Source organism: Bubalus bubalis, chromosome 7 (assembly GCF_019923935.1).
Source record: "Bubalus bubalis isolate 160015118507 breed Murrah chromosome 7, NDDB_SH_1, whole genome shotgun sequence".
Classification (NCBI taxonomy): Eukaryota; Metazoa; Chordata; class Mammalia; order Artiodactyla; family Bovidae; genus Bubalus; species Bubalus bubalis.
Window position 1 is genome coordinate 59369222 of NC_059163.1, and position 25642 is coordinate 59394863.

The 25642-nt window shown below is 40.9% G+C and overlaps 1 protein-coding gene across 2 annotated transcripts in view; it reads right to left on the reverse strand.

Moving 5' to 3' along the window:
* Window positions 1-6739: 6739 nt before the first annotated feature.
* Window positions 6740-25642, reverse strand: part of KLF3 (Kruppel like factor 3) — a 35483-nt gene continuing 16580 nt past the window's right edge. For both annotated transcript variants that reach the window (XM_025290180.3, XM_025290181.3), the window contains 4 exons: window positions 20212-20698; window positions 19184-19334; window positions 13509-13669; window positions 6740-10723 (listed from right to left, as the gene is read on the reverse strand). In XM_025290180.3, coding sequence (XP_025145965.1) covers window positions 10542-10723; window positions 13509-13669; window positions 19184-19334; window positions 20212-20698 — 981 coding nt within the window. In that variant the 3' untranslated portion in view covers window positions 6740-10541. The remainder of the gene's footprint in view (window positions 10724-13508; window positions 13670-19183; window positions 19335-20211; window positions 20699-25642) is intronic.

The window sequence follows — 25642 nt, forward strand, 5'->3', positions numbered from 1 at the left end:
TAGTACTGAAGTTATTATAATTATCTTTACTAAAAAAACAATTCAGTAGTACTTCAGAAAAGGAATAGAACTAGTAAGAAAATTCACCTTGTTTTCCAGATACAAGATCATTTTTATAAAACCAATGATGTTCCTTTAGGACAGAAACTAAAAAATATGACAGAAACTAAAAAATATAACAGAAATAAAGAGGGATTGAGTAGGCCTACTCCAAATATTTGTGGCATCTGGGACAAGAATACAAAATGAAGACACATCAAATATTTAAATATCTAAAATTAAAAATCAAAGCTAGAACATCCCTGGTGGTCCAGTGGTTAAGAATCCTCCCTGCAATTCAGGGGATGCAGATTCAATTCCTGGTGAGGGAGCAAAGATCCCACATGCTGAGGAGCAACTAAGCCTGCACACCACAGCTACTGAAGCCCACGCACGCCAGAGTGCACACGTCACAACTATTGAGCTTGGGTGCCACAACGACTGAGCCTACGCTCCACAGTTAGAGTCTCCACACCACAACAAAAGATTCCACCTGAAGATCTTCTACGGTGAAGATCTGGTGTGCCATAACTAAGACCCGATGCAGACAAATGAATAAATATTAAAAAAGCAAAGCTATTTAAATTAAGTTACATAAAAGACAGGAGTACATTTAACGATATCTACCAGCAAGCTCACCATTCGCTTGTCTCACTACATCACGGTCTGAAAGTGGAGACAGAGGACCAATGTTTCTTTCTGCCATCAGGCCAATGGCACATAGCTGGGTTAGGCTCCTGGGAAATACACTCCAAGACAGAGATTTGCATGTAGGTGGTTTAATGGGGGAACAGAACCTCTAATAGAGAATGGGCCCTGCATGAGAGTGTGGGAAACAGGACTGGGCAGATGGGCAGGTGGAGAAGTTTCATTTAATTTTTAGAAATTACACGAACTATTATTAAATGTTTTCATCAGGAAAACCATTTACAATTCTAGTCTTTATTATTTATCTGGTTGCCAATGTAAAAATTCTGTATTATGTCTCATCCATGTTACGTCTAACCCTGGGTTTTTTGTTTTGTTGGGTTTTCCCCTTTCATTTCAGCAGTTTGATTATGCTGTGTCTGGGTGGGGATTTCTTTGGGTTTATTGTTTTTCAAATTTAATCAGCTACTGGAATCGGGAGTTTGCTTTTTTTTTTTCTCCTTTCTGTCTTGCAACAAAATGGGGAGCTTTTACACTAAAAAGAAACCTGGGTTTGATCCCTGGGTTGGGAAGATCCTTGAAGAAGGGAATGGCAACCCATTCTGTATTCTTGCCTGGAGAATTCCATGGACAGAGGAACCTGGTGGGCTACAGTCCACGGGGTTGCAAAGACACGACTGAGTGGCTGACATGCACATGTTAAATTTTCTCTATCCTCTGTGATCTCTGTAATTGAGCTTATCCAGTGAATATTTTTATTTTGGGTATTGTATTTCTCAGTTCTAAATTTCCATTTGATTTTTTTTTTTTTATATCTTCTATTTCTTTGCTGAGATGTTCTAGTGTTCTGTTTGTTTCCAGAATGTTCATAATTGCTTTTTTGAGAATTTTGATGAAACTTCCTTAAAAATCTTCATCAGACAATTCCAACACTTCCATCTTTGGGCATTAGTATCTGTTGATTTCTTTTCTCACACAAGATGAGAGTGTCCTGGCTTTTACTATACCAAGTAATTTTGGACTGTATTTTAGAAATTCTGTGTATTATGTTATGAGACTCTTGTTCCTCTTTAAATCTTCTATTTTAGCAAGCAGTCAACCCATTTAGATTTAGAACACACATCCTGGCCCACTTTTGTGGGCTGTGGTTTGAATGTTAATTTAACTTTTAAACTTTTGCAGTACTATTCTGGTCTGCCCCACTGTGTACTAGTGAGAGGCCAGTCTGAAACCTGGGTGGTATTCCACACTGTGGTTCAGTTTGCAAAGCTTTTGATGTGTTGATTCAGGTCAGTTTAATGCTTGAGCCACTCAGAGATGAGCCTGGGACTTAGATTAAAAGGTCTTTCTTTTACTCCCTCCTTTCCATAATCCTTTCCTGACTCTAGCTGGGAGGGGAAGGGGATGTTGCCTCTTTGCTGCTTAGTGCTGGGTGAATACTGTTAACAGGGCAATACCCCACCTCTCAGCACCTTGGTTGGTGGGAGGAGAAGTGCTGCTTCTGTGTGTTTATTTAATGCAGAGCAGGGAGCATTGACAGAACTCCTCCCCACTGTCTCTCAGGAAGGGAAGGGGAGCCACTTCTTTGCTTGACCTTCATTTTGTGCAGAGTGGGAATGGTGACGGTGGGCAGCGGGGTGGTGTGGGGGCTTGTTTCACCACTTTTGGTATTTGCCTGGATTAGGTCTGTTAGCGTAAAAAATGTTCCATCCTGTAGTCATCCTCTTGGTCTTTGTTAAGAAAGAGTTGTTTTCTATTTTGTTTTTTTTGGTTTGTACCTGATGGTGGTTCCAGGTAATGGGTTGCTCTAGGTCCCAGGATATATGACAGGATATTAAACAAATAAAAAAACTACTCAAGAAACTTACTGCTGGATTGTCCCTTAAGTCCTAAGTTCTCCAGCTGGTTTACCATCTTCCCACTACCTTTTAGAGTCTACTTATAGTTGCTTTTATGTTTTACTCTAGAGTTCTTGGTTGTAATTAGCAGGAGGAATAGAGTGGAATGCATTTATTCATATCTGACCTGAACCAGAGGCTCCTTTCTCAGGGCTTTGATTAATCCCATTATGTCTGTAAATATACTTATTTTATATTCTTTCTGACAATTCCACCATATGACTTGCTTCTGTTGTATTGTTTGTAGTGACTGCTGACTCTTGCTTGTAGTGGTTGTTCGTTTGACTTATGGACTTAAATAAGTAGGGCTTTCTCTGTGTCATGGGTTAAGGGTATGTTCTTCTAAAAGTGTTTTGCATTTTGCACTTACTCATGTCCATGGATTTATGTAGAAGATCTTGGTTTCAGCTGCTGTAATCAAAATTGTGTGATATTGGTGAAAGGATGGGCATATAGATTAATGAAATACAAAATCCAGAGATTGACTCATGCATATTATAGTTAATTGATTTTTTGACAAATATGCAAAGGCAATTTAATGAAGAAAAAATGGTCTTTGAAAAAATAATGCTGGAACAATTGGATATGTATATTAAAATTTTGATCTTGACTCATACATTATATACATAAATTAATCCCAAATGGATCATAGACCTAAATGTAAAACCTGAAACTATAAAACCTCTAGAAGAAAAAATAAGAAAAAAAACTTTGTAATCTTGGGTTAGGCAAAGATTTTTTGCTGCTAAGTCACTTCAGTCATGTCCGACTCTGTGTGACCCCATAGATGGCAGCCCACCAGGCTTCCCCGTTCCTGGGCTTCTCCAGGCAAGAACACTGGAGTGGGTTGCCATCTCCTTCTCCAATGCATGAAAGTGAAAAGTGAAAGTGAAGTCGCTCAGTCGTGTCTGACTCCTAGCGACCCCATGGACTGCAGCCTACCAGGCTCCTCTGTCCATGGGATTTGCCAGGCAAGGGTACTGGCGTGGGTTACCATTGCCTTCTCTGAAAGATTTTTTAGGACATAAACAAAATATATAGATAATCCATAAAATAAAAAAATTGATCAACTAAGCTTCATCAGTACTGAACACATCACTATTCAAAAGATACTGTTAAGAGAGTGGAAAGACAAGCCACAAGCTGGGAGAAAATATTAGCAAACGGTCTTCAAAGGTCCTCAACGGCCTCCTCTACCACAGAGTTCTTTAGAAGCCAAGTCCTTGGGCTGATGAAGTTCCTGAGTGTGACAGTCAACTTTATGTCACCTTGACTGGGCTGTAGTTGTTGTCGTTGTTCAGTCGCTCAGCCATGTCTGACTCTTTGCAACCCCATGGACTGCAGCATGCCAGGCTTCCCTGTCCTTCACTATCTCTCGGAGTTTGCTCAAACTCATGTGCACTGAGTCGATGATACTATCCAACCATCTCATCCTCTGTTGCCCCCTTTTCCTCCTGCCCTCAATCTTTCCCAGCATCAGGGCCTTTACCTGACTGGGCTGTAGAGTGCTTGGATTAAACAGTGTTTCTGGGTGTGTCTGTGAGAGTGTTTTTTTGTGAGATTAGCATTTGAATCTGTGCACTCAGTAAAGCAGATTTTTTCCCTAATTTGGGTGGGCATCATCCAATCGGGGGCTTGCAGCAAACTAAGAGGTATAAGGAGAAGTTTGCTTCTTTTGCTTCCTGTCTTCACAAGCTGTGACATTGGTCTTCTCCTGCCCCCAGACTGGGATTTTCACCTTTGACTACACTGGTTATGAGGCTTTTGGACTAGAATTAATCATTGGTTTCCCTGAGTCTCTAGCTTGTAAATGGCAGATCATGGGACTTCTCAGCCTCCAATTCAACACTGACAATCTCTTTATATCTACACTTAACATTTCTATATGTCCTATTGTTTCTGTTTCTCCAGAGAGACATGACTAATACACTGAGTCTTGAGAAGAAAGAAACACTGGATATGTTCAGTGTGAAAGAGAGATACAGTCTAGGAACCTGCAGATCCAGTTTCTGTCTTCTAGATCACTCAGGATACCTACAGGGAATGCAAAACCAGAACAAAACAAACAGAACTCAAAGCAATAAGTATGTCTAGATTTGGTGAGAACTTATTCCCCACAAGAAAGGAATAAGCTTAAAAAGAATTCTAATTACTGCATGCATCATTTTAACTTGGGGATCACACTCTGCATATGCAGTCTCATTCAGCCACCAGGTCTGTTATTGGCTCAGATAATAGGAAGTGGTAACAGGTTAAGTTTATATATCTTAAAATAAATGTCAAACCTAAAGGAAATCAACCCTGAATATTCATTAGAAGGACTGATGCTGAAGTTGAAGCTCCAATACCTTTGGCCACTTGATGCAAACAGCCAACTCACTGGAAAAGATGCTGATTCTGGGAAAGACTGAGGGCAGAAGAGGGTGATAGAGGATTAGATGGTTGGATGGCATCACTGAGTCAATGGACATGAGTTTGAGCAAACTCCGGGAGAGAGTGAAGGACAGGGAAGCCTCGTGTGCAGCAGCAGTCCATTGGTCAGAGTCGGACATGACTGAGCCAATGAACAAGAAAATAAATGTACCCTTGAAAGGCAATTTATTGTTTTGTGTGTACACACAGGTCACTTTGGTCTGTTCGTTCAACTCAGACACCTATGCATGTATGCCTGCTCAGCAGCTTTAGTCGTGTCCGACTCTTTGAGATCCTTTGACGGTAGCCCGCCAAGCTCCTCTGTGGGATAATACTGTACAAGGCAAGAATACTGGAATGGGTTGTCATTTACTTATCCAGGGGATCTTCCCAACCCAGGGATCAAACCTGCATCTCCTGCATCTCTTGCATTGCAGGCAGATTCTTTACCCATTGAGCCACCTAGTTGGTGTTTTCACTACTGTCTGAACCCAACCTTTCCTTAACAGAACCACTTCTTTCCTTGAAGGCATACTAGACTTGATAACTTGCCCCCAGCAAGGCTCCTAATCTCTTCCTCAACCTTACAGCATATAAAATATTGGGCAATGGTTGTATATTTGGTGTGTGTGTTAAACATCTTAATTTGTTCAACCATTCCTCAAAGAATTTAGTTTCTCATAAAATCTGTATTTGTCATCATTCTGATCACTCACTCAGGCAGATTTCCTTAGACGACTAGGTCGCATTTTCAACCCAGCAGGTAGTATCATCTATCCCATATGTAGTGGAGGACTGCAACCAATCATTTGGACTAATTCAAGGTGACATCCCATTAGAATGCAATAGTCACATAAAATACTTTTAGAGCTTGCAGTCAACTATCACAATATAAAAGCAGAGAAGTTCCCTGGAGAACGCTGATGGAGAGTACTCGAAGGCTGAATTCAGCCTCTCCCCATCTTCCTTCCCCCATCCAATCCGTGAAGTTGTGACTTGTGACCAGCACCAGTCAGACATTATTTTATGTTCTGCTAAGATGAAGTCTGCTGGAGGAAGCTGTTGAGAGAGCTAAAAAGCCAGCTTCAATTACATTTAGGGGTTCTGAGAGGTTTTGTCTTAGAAACTCTAAATGCGAAGGACACAGCAGTGTCCACAGACATGGCTTATTGAAGGCTTAAAGAAATCATGTTTATCCAGATATAATTCCTGACTCCCCACTGTCCAAGTTATGAATTTTGATCTTTTATTAAAAAATTTAAAGTTCTTACACACATGAAACTGAAAATTCTTTTTGGAGGTAGGTAGGGTCATAATAGGGAGAAGGAAATGGCAACCCACTCCAGTATTCTTGCCTGGAGAATCCCAGGGACAGAGGAGCCTGGTGGGCTGCCATCTATGGGGTCGCACAGAGTCAGACAAGACTAAAGCGACTTTGCAGCAGCAGCAGGATCATAATAAAATATTCCACGAATGCACTAGGTGAGGTTCATACTGGCTTGTCTCCAAGTTTATGGTTTGTACTTAGAAAATTTCTTATCAGAAGACCAGGGACACAGCTTTAAGGTTGAGTTAATGCATATAGTGTATCCCCCAGTTAGAGCTGCTTTTCTTTCCCTCCATTAATGACTGCCTATTAAAAGATGATTTACTTTGAAATTTGTAAGGGTCTCTTTCATGTTACTTGGCTAATAAGTTTTGTTCCTAGTGATCACTGTATATATAGTAACCACATGATCACATTTAATATTCTGATGGTTTTATTAACAAGTATATAATACATATATTGCATACTGTATATAGTATATGAGGACTGTACAGTACAAATTTATGTTCACAGTTTGACATGACAAAATGTCATTACTGAATTCCCATTGGACTACAGAGTAGAAACAGAGAAGGAACATTAAACATTCACATCTTTAGTAAGAAAGATTACCAAAATGTTTCAGTATTTGCAAGTATACTAATGCATGCTAAAAACCTTTACCCATTCAGTCTTATTAGCTTATAAAATATATTACACTTTATTAAAAATTTCTGCATAGTTTATACAAGTATTAAAGTACTGTAAATGTAATAATCCTGCTATATTTGCAGGTATGGTTTAAGAGATGCTAAGCAGAAAGATTATTTTGACCCTCTAACACTAAGTACATAACAGCAAAAAAAAAAGTGCTAGTATTTGTAAAACATAATATTGTTGTAGCCCTCGTTTAATGCATGTAAAATGGCTTTGTAAATGTATTATTTAAGTGAATTGGCAATCATTTAGAAATTGTTAACCTTGACCAAGAAGAGAAGAAAGACCACTCTGAGCAACTTCATGCATGACAGTGATTCCTTCAAGATGACTGTGTATTTTCAAACCAACCAAATTATTTTAAAACCTTAGACCTTTGAGATTGTCTTTTAAACAATCTAATCAGGAATGATGTGCAGATATACAGTATCAGCAATACAGGTTTCCAAATTCCACATTAGTGCAACACTGATAGTGCAGATGGGTGTTTAATAAAATGTACACATACATACAGAGTTCCCCTGTAAATGTTCCAAGGCTCTTGAAACTTCTGCTATTTAGCCATTTCCTTAGTTGAACATAGCTATGCTGCTAACACATTCTCCAAACCAGGTGATTTAGAATGTTAATGCCCATTTATGATGTAGGTTCACATTTTAGAACTCTAAAATTATGATGGTTGCAGATATAATTTTTCTGACTTCTGCCCCAGGATGACACTTGGATAATCACCAAAGAAATTCTATAACCAAGAGAATTTATACAACACCAACTTCATGTTTACAAATCATTCTCATCAATTTAAAATATTAAAAATGAAAATCACCATTGATAGTAACATGGCGTATCATTAAAACCACACGTTCAAGGGTACCTTATCTTGTATTGGAGGTCTTCCACAATAACAGCTAAAAATTACTAAGATACTAAATTTCTCAACTATCATATTAAAATACAAATATATATAAAAAAGGAAAATTTGGTCAACAGCCAATTGGTAACTGAAGTATATAGGCAAGCATGGGAACAGAAAAAGCTTCCTGGGTTGCTTTATTTTCAGAGTTGAAGTGTTTCCTTGTTATGAAGTGTATCTTTGTTACCGTATCTAATCAGGTTGAATACTAATGTAATAAGTCTTTGCAGGGTCCTGCTTGCTTTTTTGAAAAAAATTTAAATATGCTATAGCAAACATAAATTAAATTTCATGAGAACCCATGAAGCTTTCTATCAGCTGGACTTTGACTCAAAGCTAATTATGCAAAGATCAACTTTCTACCCTTTTTTGACTCTTTTCCCATCCTCAAGATGGGTTAGAACATGCACAAACTGGTTAGCTCATTAAAAAAAAAAATGTTCTCTGCACTCCAACTTTATTCTTCGGTGTGTTGTGGAAGAACCATTTCAAGCTATCAACACTTTGGCATGAATGTGACTAAGCATCTACAATATAGACAATACCTACTTTTCCAAGAGCCATTTTTTAAAAAAAATCCCTCAATTCATGTCATAGTTACAGGAAAAAAAAAAAAAAGCCTCATAAGGATGGTTTAATATTCTAAACAAATTTTGCAGTGCTTAAGAAAAAAATAAAGAAAATAAAAACCAAGTGCCACATAACAAATTACTCTGCATTTCTCAACTACATCTCCTTTCAGTTGGATCCGAGGGCTGGTAAGCGGGATCTCTTAGGTGCGCAGTCCCTACAACTCACTTTTATTAACACGGCGCCATCAAAGTAAGCTCCCCACACGATTGCAGGCCTCCAGAATCACTCATGCACTGATGTTTTAAAAACAACTGAACAGTATATTCCTCCCAGTTACGGTTGCGTTGGATCCTGAGTTGTGGCTGGGATGAATCTTCAGGATTCCGACCTTCTCTCTGCTCCTCCTTCCTTTATCGAGGGATGAACGCGCATTTACTTACATGCACCCACATTAGACCACCGTCGCCCACTTTCTTCAAATTTAGGACCAATGGCATTTCTATGCGTAGATTATTTTTATTGGCATTTACACTATAGTGCTCAAAAGCCTGCTTTTGAAAAACTTCCCCTAAAATAATGGTGCTATTAATCTTCAACATAAACACGAGTCATTTTCAGTTTGTTCTTTCCTGATAGGATATTTGATAATGACAGGAGATTGCCAGCTCCGACAGTAAACATTTGGGAATTTGAGCTACATTTATGAATCCCTGAACTGTGGTTTTCCAGATTTTTCAGAAATCAAGAAAGGTATGTGTGCTTCACAACTATTTATATTTACAAATAGTGTCACTCAGGTCTTAGATCGAAGGAATCTATTAAAGCATTAGCAGATGCTTGTTTATGATATGTGTTTTGAACACAGATGACAGCCAATTAGGCACTTTGCAGCTCAAACAGAAAAGTTTCCATATGAAGGTTCCATGATTAATTGGATAGGGGAATACAATTACCACTCAAAGTTTTCCTGTTTGCAAAAAAGCTATTAAATAGGTGGGGTAAAAGAAGGCCATTCATATCCTTACCCAAAAGATTTTTTTTTTTACCATTTCTGGGCAGATATTTTTGTGGCATTCCTATGATCAATGCTTGGTGATCCACATTAAGGACATTGTAGAAACGGAGATAGGTGCATGGAGAAGTCCACTGTATCTGGCTTTGCAATAGGATTCTGCACAGCTGAACATGCATAGAGACTGAAATTCTGGGAATGCTCTGCCCAGCTACAAAATGATGAAGTCTCACCAGAAAGCCCTTGCCCAGCAGGAATAGACGGCTTCCTCCTCTGCCCACCCTGCTCTGCTTCTGTTCCATGCCTCTTTGCTCCAACTCCATGCTAGGCAAATAGAGCATCCATCCCCTCAACTGACAGACATCACCCACCTCAATCAGCAGCTCTGGCTCCCTTCCCAGTGGTGGCAAAGACCTCCCAAGTAGCTGCAGGCACAAAGGAGGTTAAAGGATGTACATTTAGATGAAGTGACAAATCCAAGTTGACAAGCCAGATAGGTGAAGGACAATGGAAGAGCTGACTGTACTAGCCAGACAGCTGGCTGCAAGTCTAGCTAATCTGTGAAAGCTGATGCCCTTCTTTTTGCTGTGGAGCACCAAACATGATCACAGGGCACATAGGTCTGGATGTCTCTGGCAAGGACTAGCAGGCTGGATACTGTACTTCTAATACATTTACTTTGATGTTCTCTTGAGGAATACATGGAGAAACCGACAATTGGTTATGTTAGTTTACATGTTCCCTTGTTTTCATTACATTAAACGTATCTCTAAGAAGGGTTTGCTTAGCATCCCCGGAAAAAAAAAGTGTTCACATTCTTTAGGTCTGACCCGTGGTAAGGAGAGGGAGGATTAGAGGATATTTACTACTGACCATATGGAAGTTTGAATGATATAAATTCAGATTCAGACCAGCTGAATCGAAATTAAAATGTACATGTAAAAAATGAGTTAGCTGATGGGAAGGAGGATAGAGAGAGAGCTGGAGGGTGGGGGGCCACGCTGAGGCGGGCGGCGGAGGTGTTCACACGAGCATGTGGCGCTTCCTGTGCAGAGCAAGGTGGTCGGAGCGGGAGAAGCTGCGGTCACAGTCTGGACACTGGAAAGGTTTGATTCCAGTGTGTTTTCGGAAATGTCTTGTGAGTTCATCAGACCGAGCAAATTTCCATGTGCATCCTTCCCACGTACATTTGTAGGGTTTTTCTCCTGCAGAGAGGTGGGGGAAAGGAGCTTATTTTTTTTTTTTAGTAACAAAAGGATATTAACAATTAAAGACAGCAAATATTTTTGAGGTAAAGCTCTTGACAATGGGGAGGGAGTTTGGGGGAGGAATGCATATGTGTATATGTAAGGCTCAGCACCTTTGCTGTCCATCTGAAACTATTACAACACTCTCAGTAGGCTATGAGCTTAGTCACTCAGTTGTGTCTGACTCTTTGTGACCCCATGGACCACAGCCCACCAAGCTCCTCTGTTCTTGGGATTCTCCAGGTAAGAATACTGGAGTGGGTAATCATTCCCTTCTCCTGGGGATCTTCTCAACCCAGGGATTGAACTCGGGTCTTCTGCATTGCAGACAGATTCTTTACCATCTGAGCTACCAGGGAAGCCCATGTTAACAGGCCGTACTCCAATATAAAATAAAAAGTTAAGAAAAATAGCTCTTGACAAACATTATTTCCAAGATATGATCATACAAGATATCCTCAATAATAGTGCTGTATGAATGAACCACTAGGGGACAGACAAGAAAAAGAAACTGTCTTAATATGTAATTGGCTTTCTGGTCCCCAAAAGGGGGGAAGGGTGGATTTTAAGAGTTCTTAAAGCATATTGCCTGGAGAATCCCAGGGACGGTGGAGCCTGGTGGGCTGCCATCTATGGGGTCGCAGAGTCGGACACGACTGAAGCAACTTAGCAGCAGCAAAGCATATTTATGGCACTGAAATCCACTCTAAGGGGCTACCAAATAATTTTGGGTTTGCCCTCAATATTAGCGACGAACTTGTTCTTAATACACAGTGATCTGTATTTGCCAACCTTCAAGTTGTAAACCTATTTAGAAACTTAGCTACATGAGGCATTATCCATTCAATGAGAAGCCCAAATTCAAAGTCTATGGGATTTTCTTATTCAATAGTTTTCTAAAAATGTAAAGTCCCTTAGTCCCTATGAACTGAAATATTTGTCAGGGATTTCAACATTCTGCTTTTTGATTAGACACCACCACCAATGCCTAAGTATAATGCTTTAATGAAAACAGAGTAATTTCTCCCCACCCTGTCAGGGGATGTCAGGTTTCTGCAACTCTCTCCTGGGCGAGGATAATTCACAAGTGAGAAAAAGAAGACCCTTGTTGGGGAGTCAAAGGCTTAGTTGGTAAAGAATCTGCCTGCAATATGGGAGACCTGGGTTTGATCCCTGGGTCGAGAAGATCCCCTGGAGAAGGGAACGGCTACCTACTCCAGTATTCTGGCCTGGAGAATTCCATGGACTATATATAGTCCATGGGGTCGCAACGAGTTGGACGACTAACCGAGCGCCTTTCACTTACTTACTTACTTGTGGGGAAGTCACAAGGACAGTCAGTATAAAGGTCTTTACTAATAAAAAGGCAGCTAATGGCACTTTTACCTGTTTAAACTAGTAATAATGGGTAATGGGCATCACAGATTCATTTCCATTTACGGTCTCCTCAGTTTTCCAGAAACCTTAAAGGACTGCCATTCCTTAGAATTTCGATGATACTCAGAATTTGTCCTACCTACTTTATTGCACAGAATATACATGTAAGAGATAATTTTTCCTACACCTAAATTGTTATCCAAATACCCAATGTCTTTTTAATCTTATGCTGGCATGTGATAACATCCACCTCTCAGGTCCCATTCATGCCCCTGGGGAGGCATTCCCGAATCTGTTTGGCACTGCCCTTTGGGTGATCCCCTAACCGCAAGGTTGTTGCCCTCAGCTCTCTCCACAGTAACACTGTGAAGAAACCGAAGGACAGTTGTGTGCAGGATGGATTCCTCTGCCTCCTCTGCAGGATGTACTAAAAAACTTCACTTCCACTCTGCCAGACACTTTAGTTCCTTTCTCTTCCGAATCCCAGATTGTTCTTTTTGTAAATATTTCTAACCAGAATGACTCATAAGGCTCCAAAACCCCTACATTCTGTGTAAAGGAAATGTACAGAGAGGCAGATGACTATTATGCTAGATTTTCACATCGAAGACTTTAGGTCATGTCAGATGAGGCCTCCCATAAACATTAATCACCACTGCTAACTGCAATTAATCAGGTTTGTTTAAAATAGTTTTGTACGAATTCCTTAAGATGTTTTGTTCATGAGCCCAGGGGGCAATTTTGTTTTCTTCACCTATTTAACAGTTTTTATAAGATCTGCCTTGCCTGCTCTACATTCAACACCTGGCAAGCTGGAAAATACCCTAGAACAAATATGGCAGACAATGGCATACAAGCTCCCTCACTTTTAGAAGATGATAATTACCAATATTTCTTTACTTTTCTTCCCTTCAATGACTTCCATTTCCATTTGAATTCCATTTCTGTTAACTGTTGCATTTACTTGTTCTGCATGAAGAACTATTCTTTAATGTACAACACTTATTAAATGACAGCCTACATGGAGGCCACGTCTTGGGTAACATAGGCCCATGGTTAAGGGCACTTTCCCCTCTGCTCCCAGTGGAGTTGTCATGCCCTTCTCTCCCTCTTACTACACAGACCACAGAACTGCACGTGGTGAGAGGCCTTGTTGTGTAGATAACCCTGACTATGTTCTATTATAAAAACACATCATCATCATCAGAAACTTCATTCTTCACAACTGACGAGAGACAGCTGTAGCTGACTATGGTAACTTTCAAGATGCCTGAAAAAATCTCTGTAGTCATCTCTCAAAGACAGAACATTTAACACTCCATTCCAGTACTTCTTAAGAAGGTAAATGAAGTGAGTCTCTTAATACCTGTATGTGTTCTTCTGTGTGCTTTCAAGTGAGAGCTTTTAGTGTACACTTTGTTGCATCCGTCATAATCACATCTGTGTATTCTCCGCTTCCTTTGCGTGTCTGGAGATTCCACAGGTAAAGGTCTCTTCCCGGGCTGCACGATGACTGAAGGGTGATTCCTAGGAAAGCCAATGTCAAATGCAAAATGGTGAGCTGCAAGATCCTTGTCTTCAGGCTACCAAAAGCATTAACAACACCGGGCAGAAACAAACAAACAAAAAACCCAACAAAATAAACAGAAAGAAATTAGCTGATCAACCCAAGAAGCACTTTGCTATATTCATTCAACAAACATGGAGTGAGCACCTACCATGAGCCAGGCACTGTGCTTGGCACCGGGACACAAAGATGAATAAAAACAGGGTTCCTGCCCTGGAGGAGCTCACACTCTAGGGGGAGACAGACATGTAGATAAGTAATGACAGTCAGAAGGGTTAGGTGCTATGCTAGAGGGAGGTGCGGAGTGCTGGGAGGGTCTTTCCCTCAAAAGAAATTTGCTTTGCAGAATTTGGTGGTTGGAGGCTAAACACTGTACTGTGTCTTCTCACAGGCAGCTCTGGTTTCTGTTTACTGTTCTTTCAGGGAAAACATGAGGTCAAACTCCTAAGTCTCAGGCAACCACACTGTAGGATGTATCTATATTTTATCCTCTATGTAACTGGCATTTAGTTTGAGTCTCTTAAAGAGGCTTACATTTGATTTTGATCTTCAAAAAAAAAAAAAAAAGTTGGCATGCTGTCTTAACAAACTCAGACCTTTACTGTCACTGGTATTCCTCCTTGGGAGAGAACTTGAGGCAGGGCTAGTGGTCAGGCGAGGGAGCACCTCACCCAGAACCCAGGTGCAGCTCCAGGGCCCTCAGCAGATGCCCGCCATCCTCCCCACCTTCCTGGCTCCTCTCCCACACCCGCCTTTTCCTGTGCCTTCATACCTTTCCGGGGTGGGGGAGGGGTTTGAAATAAAATCCTGCTAAACATCATTACTATGAACTTCCTCTTTTTCAGAAAGGAAGTTGGTGGAGAGAAATGGCAGATGAAGAAGAGCCAGGAAAAATCTGTAGTTTTCTCAGGCTTCTCCTGTTGATTGATGTAAGTAATTAACAAGTTCTAATCCATCCATTCGCTTCCCTAATGACTAATTACTTGATACATTACAAGCTTATGTAGTTGGTCTCTAACTAGGACAAAAGACTTCTTTTTCTTTTAAGTGTGAATCTAAATTTCTTAAAATGTTATACAAGAACATAGGGGGCGGGTGGGGGGAAAGACTGGTGGAAAGGAAAATAAATACTTAGTTCCTGAAATAAAACTTTTTTATCTTGGTAAAAATATATTAATAAATACATCTCTTATCAACAACTTTTTCAGGCACCCAAAGAAGTGACTAGGAAGAGAATAAAAAGGTTCATTTTATCTCGAGTGACCTTACTTATTTCTCAATTATTAGCAAAGAAAACTGTGTTTTTTTCTATTTTTTTTTAAACTGTCAGTTTTGAGTATCACTTAGTACTCTTGCCTGGAAAATCCCATGGACGGAGGAGCCTGGAAGGCTGCAGTCCGTGGGGTCGCTGAGGGTTGGACACGACTGAGCGACTTCACTTCACTTTCACTTTACCTTCCTACCCTGATGCTTAGAGGGATGATACGGAAGAATGATGTTTAGCCAGTTTAGATACATGGAAAAGTGAACATGAACTAGTGGGGGGTGGGGGTGGGGTAGGGAACAAGGACTTCAGTTATATAAATGTATAAGTCACAGAAAATAGATAAGTGAAGAGATTTATGGACAGTTTTTTTTAAATATAAAAGCCCATTATTAGGATCCTTCAATAAAAAAAAGTTTATCAGTTTACTTTAAAATTTCAACTTTAATGTCATGACTCAAAATTTTCATCTTAAGAGAACTTTAGGAAATAAAGTGCTGAAGGAAAAAAATGAACAGTTAAATGTATCTTATGTGCTTCTGGGACACTGGGAGAGAATCCCAGGTGAGTTCAGAAGTCTCTCCCAGTTATTAGATTTTAAAGGTTGGGAATCTAATAGTTTCTGGGTAGTAATTATGATCACTGCTTCAGTTACTCACTTTGTAAAAATGTCAGGCTCAAAAAAGGTACCCTAAAAGGCTGTGAGCTTCAGCTGTAAATCCCAGCTCTACCACTGATGGTAGACCCCAGGCAAGGTAGTTACACTCTCCGTGCCTCAGTTTCCTCTCTGTAAAATGGGTATATTAATTGGATCTCAGAAGGCTGCTGTGAGTGATGCACACAAAGCACTTAACCTTTGGTCCAGATGAAAAATCTGCTCAACGGTAGCTGTTGATATTTCAAGGTTCAGAAATCCACTTGCAAACTTCGTCCTTACAGTTGTCTAGTCTTGAGGAATTTTTGGGGGGATGTCCTAACACCAGACCATGAATCTCTACTCTAGGGTCCAGAGATGCTGGCAGCATCGGAAGGCAGTAATACTCTTGAGAGGGGTCAGCAGTCCATCTTGAAAGGGCCAGACATTGGTGTAGGTTGAGGCTCAGGGTCTTGGGATTTCATTCATCCTTGCTCTCTTCACGGCTTATTTTTAAGGAGGTTGTTTTGAGATCTTTATAAGTAGGAAGTTAGAATACCTAGTAAATACCAGAGACCTGGTCATTGTTCTGAATTAAGCTGATCCCTCTTTTTAATTTTTCCGCTGTTTATTTATGGCTGCACTGGGTCTTCACAGGCTTTCTCCAGTCATAGGAGAATGAGGGCTGCTCTCTAGTTGGGGTGCAAGAGCTTCTCTTTGAGGTGGCTTTTCTCACTTTGGAGCACGGGCTCTAGGGTTCGTGGGCTCAGTAGTTACGGCCCACAGTTGCCATGAAGCATGTGGAATCTTCCTCGACCAGGGATCGAACCTGTGTCCCCTGCATTGGTAGGCAGATTCTTAACCACTGGACCATCAGGGAAGTCCAAGCTCATTCGTGTGAAGTTTGCTACAATTTCATGCACACAACTCAATGGGGAAATCTGATCTTCAAGATTTTGTTCTAAATACACTTTCATACATGTAAATAAGTAACAAAAGGAATCCGAGTGACTTTATAAATATTTCTAAAGCTACAACTTTATGATTAAGCAAAATGGATTTCAAAGCTGTAGTCCTCCCCTGAAAAGGAATGGCTTCCTAAGGCAAATATTGGGGCTGCCTCATTGAAATGGTACCAGGCATTTGGTTTCTAGTGATTCTTTCCTGGCTAGCTGGTTTCCTATGTGGGCTGCTACTGGGCATACTCCAAGACATTACTTAATCACATCTGTGAGAGAATTACTTGAAGAGTACATGTTCCAGTTGTGGCTACTCTGTTCAATTTTCTGAGAGGCAAAATGCATTCTTAGATCAGCATTAGAAGAAGCACATTACTCATTAATCATTAAAAGCCATTTAACTTGAGATCATCAAAAGAACATTACTTAAAAAAAGAGATGCTTTCTTTTCAGCAGCATTCAGAGCACAGAATATTGCCTTCGAATATTCTTCTTCGGAAATGTGTTACATTGTAATTCATAATAACCTAGACTTTGGAATAACCCCTTATAGTCAATGGACCCCTCCCTTTGTGAGCAGCTGGCTTTAGAGCATCTTTTTTATCATCTGTTCACGAACAATTACAAGTGCTAAGCCATGTTACCAGTTACCTTGCAGAGACATACCTCATTCTAAAAAACAGGCAATTCAGCCTCTTTTGGTTTGTTGTTGTTGTTTAGTCACTAAATTTCAGCCTCTTTTGGTTTGTTGTTGTTGTTTAGTCACTAAATTGTGTCTGACTCTTTGCGACCCCATAAATTGTAGCCCACTAGGCTCCTCTGTCCATGGGATTTTCAGGCAAGAGAAGTGGGTTGCTATTTCCTCCTCCAAGGGATCTTCCTGACCCAGGGATCCAACCCATGTCTCCTACATTGCAGGTGGATTCTTTACCACTGAGCCACCAGGGAAGCCCCCCCCATTTTGGTTGGTCTGTTTTTCCTTCCACTCAAGTACAGAAGCAGATGCAACTGGCTAGATATGATCTAAAACTGGCAGGAAGAGCACACATCTGGAACCAGGAGATCAGCCCAGGTCCCTTCTGCTGTTGTTAATGGTGTGATTACAGGAGACTCACTATGTCTTGGCTCATCAGTTCTCTATTTGCTCTAACTCCCACATGCTTGTTTTGGGAAAATGAAATAACTCCTTTGAAAACACTTGGAAAAGTTCCTTTTTTTTTTTTTTAAATTTTGTGGGAAAGGAGTGCTATACAATTGTGAAGGGTAACAATGAAAAGACCATCAGATAGTCTCCCTACTGGTGCAGCTGGGGCAGGAGATTCATTTTCTTCTTCTCATGTATCAGAGAGTGGATGAACTCCCCCACACCCCGCAAAAAAAAAACAAACTGATTTGGTTCAAATGATAATTAACTCATGAGCTATTACGAATGCACCTACTTGGGTTGAATGTAGATACAACCAGAATTTATTTGAAGTTCCAGAAAACAGCTGTTCTAAAACCAGAGAATTCATATTCTGTTACAGAATTTGTTATATAAGGGAGAGAGGAATGCAGAAGATAAAGTAGAAAGGGGGGCAGAAAAGCTGGAGAAAAAGTGATATGGGGAGGAAAGTGACAGAAGGGAGTCTGAGGAGACAATAACCGTTGTACTTCCTCTGTACTAGGCAGCTGGTCCTTAAACCCAATGTTGAAAGGACCATAACATAAGAAAAAATAATTATAACCAATAACGTAAATAAAAAGAGAGCAGGGGCAAAAGACTAAGTGGCTAGGCCAAGGTCACACATATGGCGGAGAGCAGAGCTGGGATCAAAGATGTTGGGCCTAAAGATGATGTCTGTACCTACTGCAAGCTCAGCCCCCAGTGTAAACCCTGGGAGAAGTCAAGGATAGTGCAAACCACAATAATGATGTTATATAGCCTGTGTGTGACGCCCTCATATGACAGCAAGTTAAACCACTGTTCAGGTGCCCGGATACTGATGGATATACAGTGTAAACTTTCTACTGGATGGCATTCTAAAGCAGACTGAACATTCTAGGGCACACACAATGAAAAAGACTGGAGAAGGAGTTCTTTCAAAGCCAAGCTTCTCTGAGCAACATCGTCAACTTTCTGTTGCCATAGGACTGGTTTTGGAGAGTCTTTCCTGGGCTTTGCGGTTGGCCTGAAATTTTTGATCAAAGCCATACCCCATCACAGAAACACTGTGCTTTATGAGAACTGACAATAGGAAGGACAGTGATCCCATAAAGAGTTTTCAGGATCCAACCTTAAGTGGGATATCTAGAACACCAAATTCAATCCACATTGGGATAAAGATGATGGGAGGACTATATACACATAGTCTGGAAGGACAGAAAAGAACAGGATAAAAACGATTTAAGGGGTAAAGTGGCAAAATGAAGGGTGACCGATTCACTGAAAAGTGACACAAGGAGTATAACAGAGCACATTGATTCTGGAGAGATTCCATCTGGCCCAGGGGCTGCCCCAAACGACCAGGCGGTCCTAGCAATCCACACCACATCCCTCGTCGGAAGCTCGGGCTTCCATTCCAGTTCTGAGATGCACGCTGCTATGCAACTGCCGGGTAGACCTCAGTATACTTACTCTTGCAACAATGCTTGCGGGGGGGACACTGAGTTCATTAAAGGGGGTGACATTTCTTCGGGATAATAATCTGTCCTCTGTGGTTCGATCCCAGGTTCTATTTTAATTTTTTTCTGCAATATAGGCTTCTCATATGATTCAATTACAGGTACTAAAAAATAAAAATAGAAAAGTTACTCTATGTACACTTTACCAATGTCAGCCTTTAAAAGTTTATCCCATAGCTTCTAGCTACCACACTCTCGTGTGAGTATCTACCTTTGGCAAAATGACAGCAGAAATGAACCTGGGGGTGGAATTCTTACTTTGTTAGCAACACTATGTAGGAAGTTGGACTTTTAAGACATAGTCCCCAGGGGATTTCTTCCTTACGACTTTTGGTTATCTCCTTTTACAACAACCTGCTGCCTCTGACCAATCAGTAAACAAGCTGGCTTTTAATAGCAATTAGTTATCACATGGTCTAAAGCAGCCATCTCCAATCTTCGTGGCACCAGGGACTGGTTTTGTGGAAGACAGTTTTTCCATGGACTGGGGTGGGGAGTGTGGCGTGTGGGTGAATCAAGCCCGTTACATTTATCATGCACTTTATTTCTATTATTATGTCAGCTCCACCTCAGACCATCAGGCATTAGAGCCTGGAGGCTGGGGAGCCCTGGACTAAAAATAATTCTTAGCAGCCTTTTGCACCTAGAACCATGCTGGCATTCAATAAAGCAAAATGTAAAGTCAAGATTCTTGTTATCCCAAAGTTGACAAGTACATAGTGAAACTAATCGTTTCATGGCATTAAACAACAGACAGCCTGATTCTTGGGAGCTCTTCCAGGATCAACACTTAGAAAAAGGAAATGCCTTAGGCAGTCTCTCAGTCGAATATTTCCTTTTCAGAGTACAGCAGTTCTCCGCCCCTTGCTTCCTCTGCTCCCTCAGACTCCCTGGTAGTAAAGACCTACAAGTCCGGATTAATGCGGGGTGGAGAGCGCGGGGGCGGTAGCAGTGTGGATGAGTTGCAGAACAGAAAGGTACCTTGCATGCTACTACTGGAATTTTCCATCTCCTCCGACAAGGAGACCATGAGCGGCTGCTGGAGGTGGCTGGTGTACATGAAGGGGACAGGCTGCACGACCACGGGCTGGATGACGGGCAGGATGCCCGGGCTCCGGATGCCGTGGCGGGACAGGGCCGCGGCCATCACCGGCGGCATGGACAGCGGCACGCTGAAGGGCTGCACGCCGGGTGGCGGCGGCGAGTACTTCTTCCCCGGCGGGCTGGACGAGGGCAGGCTCAGCCCGGGCGAGGCGCGCCTGTGCGAGGACTGGAACTTCAGGGAGGACGGCGAGTTCCCGGCCGAGGGCGGCGAGCTCCGCTTGTTGACTGTGAGGTCCACCGGCTCCATCTGCATCCCGTGAGACAGGCCTTCCGGCGTCTGGAAGAACTTATCCGACAATGGCGTGGAGTAGATGACGCCGTACTTGTTGGGCTTCATCGACTCCATGTAATTAGACGGGTATGACTATTAGAAAAGACAGAAACGTGTCAACGGACAGGTGTGTTTGCGTGAAACATGAAATAAGATGAAAATACACAACAAGGCACATTCAGTTACATGGACCTTCATAAATGGTTTGGATTTAGATATATGCTTGACACTAAAAAAAAATACCATTAAAGTGTTGGTCTAATAAACGTAGGCACTAAAGTTAAGGTGGTAACTATGTCACACACAAAAAATCTCAAGTTTAATTCTACACACTGCTACCACCCCTGCGCTCTCCACAGTGATGGCCACATCCAATGTTAAGATTGATGATGACGCCTGGAAAAATTCTAAAACAGGTTATAAAAGGCTTATGGGCCTTCTCATTAGGAGTTGGGATTCACCAAGAACCAGCCAAGCCAAGGAACCTTATTGCTTTTCTGATGGGGTTTCTTAACTGGCAGGAAATACCCTCCCTGGCTTTAGTGTGCTCCACCTGAGCATAAAGACATAGAACATTTCCCATATGCTCGTGGATAACATGGACAAACAGAGCCACGTGGTGGTGCCTTGGGATGCTCTCCAGCCACTGACCAATCCATGCTAAGGTGACCACGAATCCTGCTTTAGTGCTAAATGTCTGACATCTGAGGAAATGCCTCAGTATCATGCAACTCAGGATGGCTAGTCACCCCACACACTTATATACAGAAGGCCACCCACACGAAGGTGATCATGTCCTTGGCCCCGACTTGTTCAACAGATTTATTCACAATTTGAGACACTGTAGAAGATAACTTAACCTCCAAATCTGAGGATGACACAAAACTACAAGAAAGAGCAAATATAATAGGACTCAAATAAGGACACATGATATTGGAACAAGCCGAGGCTTTGTCCTCTCTCCTTTCCACCTTGCTACTCCTTCATCAAGAGACTGGGGGACAACCTAACAAGATACTGGAGGTGAGATAAACAGTCCTCTTCTAAATCTAAGATCTTTTCATAACTGACTTAATTTATCTTCAAATATATTCCTTTCTTATAATATCAAGATAATGTAACTCTCATTTACCAGGTTGAAATATTAATCAATTGTAATTGCACACTATGGGTACTGTCCTTGGACATGGAATTCATTAAAATTACTTCTATTTCTTAAGTAAAATTTAAAGTCTGTGGTAGAATGTTTAAAAAAAATTAAACTCAACATAAACCCTTTACTTGCATGCATTTTAGGGGAACATATTTTCAGTGGTAACATGTCAAGTCTGCCTGCAGAGGATTACTTCTATTTGAATGTTTTATAGTAAGGGTGAAAAATAACATACTGTGCCTCTCTCCCGGCTCTAAAGTTCGATGCATTTGTGATTCTGAAGCAACACTAGCTCACAATGCAACTGAGAAAACCCACTAATAGGAACTTATAATTAAACAGCTTAAATGCACTATTAATTTCTGAACCTCCCTGGCCCCTTCGGTGGCCACTAATATGAGTTATTAATAACTGTGGGACAGCAGTGGTTTTGACTGGGATTACTGAGATCACATCCTTTCTTCTCTGGGCCTCATCGGGTGAATCTCCACCTGGCTATGCATCCAACTCATCAGTGCGGCTTTAAAATCCCATTCCTGCACTTTCAAAATAACTATTATATTCAAAAGCAGTTCTATAAAAAAAGGCAAGAAAAATTACTAAATAAATATTAGACATGCAAGTGTCATGAGGATATGTCAAAACTGGATATTCATCTTCTAGGAGGCTGTGATGTTAAGATTAGAATTGGACCCAATGAGATGCCTGTGAGATGAACTTAACACACACAGTGGTCCCAGAGTCTTTTCTTCCTGCTGTATACGACAGGTGTTTACTTCAGTGGGCTTTGATGTTATCAGGTATTCTTCAGACTTTACTAAGCACACAGATTCACCTGGGAATCTTGTTAAAATGCAGATTCTGAGTTACTGGGGAATGACTCAAGATGCCCTAGATTGGCCTTGGACTAGCATGGCTCTAAGTGATTAGATATAGAATAAAAACACCAATTTTTATTTCTAACATTTGGTAAATTATTTAAATGCAATTTAAAGGTGGGGAGGGAGAATTTTCACTAATAATACTGCTTAAAAACAAGGACATGAGGATATAAAATCAGGAAACACAAAACAAATTGTTGTTTTTAAAAATAGTTTTGAATTATGTATCGAAGATCAAATGAAGACTATTTCTACCTTTCTTTAGAATAAGACACACATAGGTGCAACACAAGATGAGAGGCTCAAAATATACAGTAATATGAATATGCAATAGATTGAAACTGAAATATTAAAGGAGGCAAAAGCAAGAGGCACAAGGTTTGTGAACAGAAATTACACATTATGTACAATGAGGGCTTAAGGAAGTAATTAACTACAGGAGGAAAAAAGATTTCTCCTAGTTCTAAAGTTTAGCCAGCTTGATATAATTTTCTAAAGGGCAAAAGTTCTGGTACAAGAAACAAAAACTCCAGGAAATGGGAGGCAGTGTTCATTGTTTCTACTCACAGAAATGTAGCTTCTCCCTTATTTTCAGCCCTAGTCTTCAAAGACATCCCTATGACCTAGATTTTAATACCAAGTTATTGGCAACCACATCGGAAGCGAGACGAGGACAAAGTTTTCTTGCTGTCATTGCTGGATTTTTCTATCTGTGGGGTGAGTTTAAGGAGAGCAGGAATTTAGAACCTGGGGGATTTGCAAATTTAATAACAGTCTCAGGTTTCTCAAGCCATAAAGAAACAGCCACACAGAGCTGAATTTTATAAACATTATGCACAGTTTTGCTGAGAGTCTTCCCTCCCATGAATGCCCCCTGTCCCCTACACTGGACACGTGGTCTTTGGAAGGCTCCGGGGCTAAAAGCAGGGGGGCTGTTTTGTGTGCAGGGGCACACCACTGAGTCCAGTGTTAACTATTTCTGGTCTGCCTGCTTCGCCTGAGGGTGAAGAAATGTGGTTCTTCAAACTGTCTCACTAGCAAACTTCATAGCAACGTTTACCAGAACCTTCTATGAGGCATGTTTACTTTAATCATTTGGGTGGAGCACATAAGCCACTGCAATCAGCTTGCAACAATCTGGTTCTCCACAGCACAAGGACTGACACAGGGCTTGCCTGGGGTGTGTGCTTTGGGTGGATACACACTGGTAATAGTTGCTTCCTCTCTGTTCCAGAGCATTCCTGTGTTCTAATGAAGCAATGCAAATAGGTATGCCTGCACCAGCAAAATCCACATCAGCTGCATGTAGTGATGAAGCAGAAAGGTCCTCTGGCCACTGCTGGGCATCCATGGCCCTACTGACTCCAGCAAAGGTCTCCTCCATTCCTGACCCCCACTAAGGGCAGCAAGGGGGTTACTTTCCCAAAAGGTCTGTTATTAAGAAGGGTTCTTTCCCTCTGTGGTAACATGCATTCAAGTGTTCACAGCTCCATGCCGTGGGTCATTTAAGTGTCAGTGGAGTGGAAGACGATGGTCCAGCCCAAGTGCTCAGAGAACACTGGATGAATGGATGACGTGAATCAACATGCTCTCTGAGCAAGCTTTTACCACTGACTAGGCTCAGCATAACAATTTTTTGATTCTCAAAAAAAAATTTTTTTTTAAGTACGATGAGGAAAAAGGCACAGGGTTTGGATAATTTTCCAATGCTATCACTTCCTATGAAAGTGAGAACTAATAGTTTCTCATTTTATTGGCAATAGGTTTGGTGAAGTTTTCCATTACAAGATGGTTTAAGTGGACGGAGTGACTGCATGAAACGTGGGTGAGTCTCTGTTTCACTATTCATTAATATGAAAAAAAAAAATGCGACCGTCCGTGACAGGGCGATGGCAAGTCAAAGGAATCTTCATACCAAGGGTGGAGTTCCAAGTGCAGGAAGGCGCGGTACATTTATAAACAAACTCTTTGGAAACAGCAAATGTCATGCCCCTCTGTGCAAACAAAAGTAGAAAGCTCTCTTTCTACCAGGCTCAGAAAAGTCATGAAAAGTTTCTGTGAGAACACTGCAGAGGGACTACTGATTTTAAGTACTTCTTAATCTGTAAGGAGTCTGTTAGATGATAATTTTCATTAAAGAAAAAAATACACCTTCTTCAGAAGTATTCTTCCTTTAGGAACAGAAGAATATGAAGGAATACTTTAAAAATTTTTATTTTTTCATTTCCTGAATTAAATTCTAGTTTTCAACCTCTTTGGCAGTATTGGTAAAAACAACTCCTTTACACGTGCATTTTATATACACCTGCCATTTCATGTTTTACATATACGTATCTCCAATTTTATAAATAAGAAAAAAATAGGAGACTCAGGGAGCTGCTGATGGCTTTGCCAGCAATCATTGACAATAAGTAGCAGAGATCTACAGCACAGAATGGGCGGGGGCGTACTCTGCTCCCCGTTCTTGCAAATCTTAATAGGATCGACAATCCAAAGTCTAGTCTGCCTCAAGGCACAAGGTTTAGTGAGCAGTATGAAGGTTTATACTTCAGTAAGAGAAAAATGACATTTCCTCACTTTCTCTAAATTATAGCAAAACACCAACCAGGCAGATTATTTTTACTCTTCTTAACTTTTAGGGAAAAGGGGTGAGAGAGGGGAGTAAATCAGAGTAAAATATTTTTATTCATATGTGGAATTGAAGCAAAAACCAATCTTACATGTTACTGCTTCATGTTTAGAACACTGACCTGAATAAACAAAGACCTCAACCTTTAGGTCAAAGGCAGAATGAAAAAAAGAAAAGGAATAAAGGAACAATAAATCAGATTTCATATACTTCACCTATGAAGGTAGGAAAAATAAAATTTGAAGATTTAAGAGTGGAAACAAAGAAACTTCATTGTAAGGACTGGAACTCTGTTTTGGTGAAACAATATAATTAAATTCTATAAGCATCAGCAGAACCTGAAAACTAGAGCATGAAGGAGAAAAAGACTATTA